Source organism: Penaeus monodon, chromosome 23, assembly GCF_015228065.2.
Source record: "Penaeus monodon isolate SGIC_2016 chromosome 23, NSTDA_Pmon_1, whole genome shotgun sequence".
Classification (NCBI taxonomy): Eukaryota; Metazoa; Arthropoda; class Malacostraca; order Decapoda; family Penaeidae; genus Penaeus; species Penaeus monodon.
This window is the reverse complement of record NC_051408.1, coordinates 2128210-2129900: the sequence shown is the minus strand read 5'-3', so window position 1 is coordinate 2129900 and position 1691 is coordinate 2128210. Positions and strand designations below refer to the sequence as shown.

Below are 1691 nucleotides of genomic sequence, written 5' to 3'. Positions count from 1 at the left end.
GTTCAGACTCTTATAACTCCAGCTCAAGTTATATCAGCAAGTCTGTATCAGCTAAGACCATATATTACACCCTGATTTTCCTTGCAGAACATTCATATTAACAGATATTCTTAGAAGAACTTACTTTCTATATAGCCCACCTGATGTTGGGAAAAATCTTAAAAGCTTATTTCCAATCTGAAACTCTAGTAGTTCCAGCTTCAGGTGTTGAAACTTTAGCAGTATGTTCTAGTGGAGAATTTCCCATCTATTTGTTCATGTTTTATCTTCCATATTCCTAAAAATCTGCCTTATTTATTGTCATTATTCACTGATATCTTTAATTCCAAATTTCTGCATTTTGTCTATGAAAATAGAAAAAAAAATATGTAGTTATAATCTGCTTATTCATAGGTTCAAGCTCCAGTTCAAGTTCAAGCAGTTCCAGCTCTAGTAGTTCAAGTTCAAGTAGCTCAAGCTCTAGTAGTTCAAGCTCTAGCAGTTCTAGTTCAAGTAGTTCAAGCTCTAGCAGTTCCAGTTCGAGTAGTTCAAGCTCAAGCTCCAGCAGCTCCAGCTCCAGCAGTTCAAGTTCGAGCAGTAAGTGATCTAAGACCTTATTCCTTGCTACCACTATATATTCTATTTCCTTTGTTGAAAACAGGATTATTTTATTATAAAGGAATTTCTTTCTCACAGGATTGTTGTTAACAAGGTAAGAACTCCTTTACCCATTGCGTATTTCCAAGGCAACAGTTGTGTATTTTTGTGGAATTTCCACAAAAATGAAACTCTCTCTACATGGCTAATTGTTGATATATTTTCTGGCAGGGATAATCTATCTTTCCTTAATGTTGAAATCGGCATTTATATATCAGCTCAGTTTGTAAGTAACCAAATTTAGTTATTATTCTATGAATTCAGGTTCAAGAAGCTCAAGCTGCAGTACCTCTAGTTCACGCAGTAAATCTGCATTCCATAGGGTCATGCACTGGAATCTTGTTTTCTGGACTATTTGTAGAAAAAAAAATATCCAGAAGGACAATTCACTGAAAGTGATTTGTTTGCTTCTGTATAGAAAAAAAGAATAATAAAAAATAAATTGTATGCATATACATAATCATAATGTACATATTCCTAGGCTCAAGTTCAAGCAGGTCTAGTTCAAGTTCAAGCTCAAGTAGTAGTTCTAGTTCAAGCATTTCAAGCTCTTGTAGCTCAAGTTCAAGGAGTTCAAGTTCAAGCTGCTCTTGTTCCATTAGCTCAAGTACAAGTAGCTCCAGTTCAAGTTCTAGTAGCTCCAAGTCAAGCAGTTCAAGCTCTAGCAGTAAGTCTGTAGAGCTATGTATCATACTTCAGTTTTCCTTCTTAGGAAAAAAATATTTATTATATTTAAATGAAAGCATATTCTTTAAAACGTATATCATCTTTAGAACTAATAAAGTTGTAGTGACCTAGTTCAGTAAGTACGTCTGCACTATCCTGATTCATGTATTACAACTCATTTTTATGTCATCTTTGCAAGTTTTGGCAACCTATAAAGAATACCTTTAAAATGTTTTGGAAATTAATTGCATGCCACCTTTCGTAAATTATCTTTCATTTTTTTTCTTATTAAGAGAAATATATTCCTCATAAGATGAAATGGAAGTGATTTATATCTGTTTATCTATGTAAAGTAGAAAAATAATTACAGTCTGTAGATTCCTAGGCTT

At 33.5% G+C, this 1691-nt stretch overlaps 1 protein-coding gene across 1 annotated transcript in view; it reads left to right on the top strand.

Annotated features, from left to right (window-relative positions):
• The window catches only part of LOC119587668 (uncharacterized protein DDB_G0271670-like), a 50430-nt gene that overhangs the window by 619 nt on the left and 48120 nt on the right, over positions 1-1691 (top strand). Inside the window, exons 2-3 of the mRNA XM_037936348.1 lie at positions 105-231; positions 394-576. Of these exons, the coding sequence (XP_037792276.1) occupies positions 105-231; positions 394-576 (310 nt within the window). The remainder of the gene's footprint in view (positions 1-104; positions 232-393; positions 577-1691) is intronic.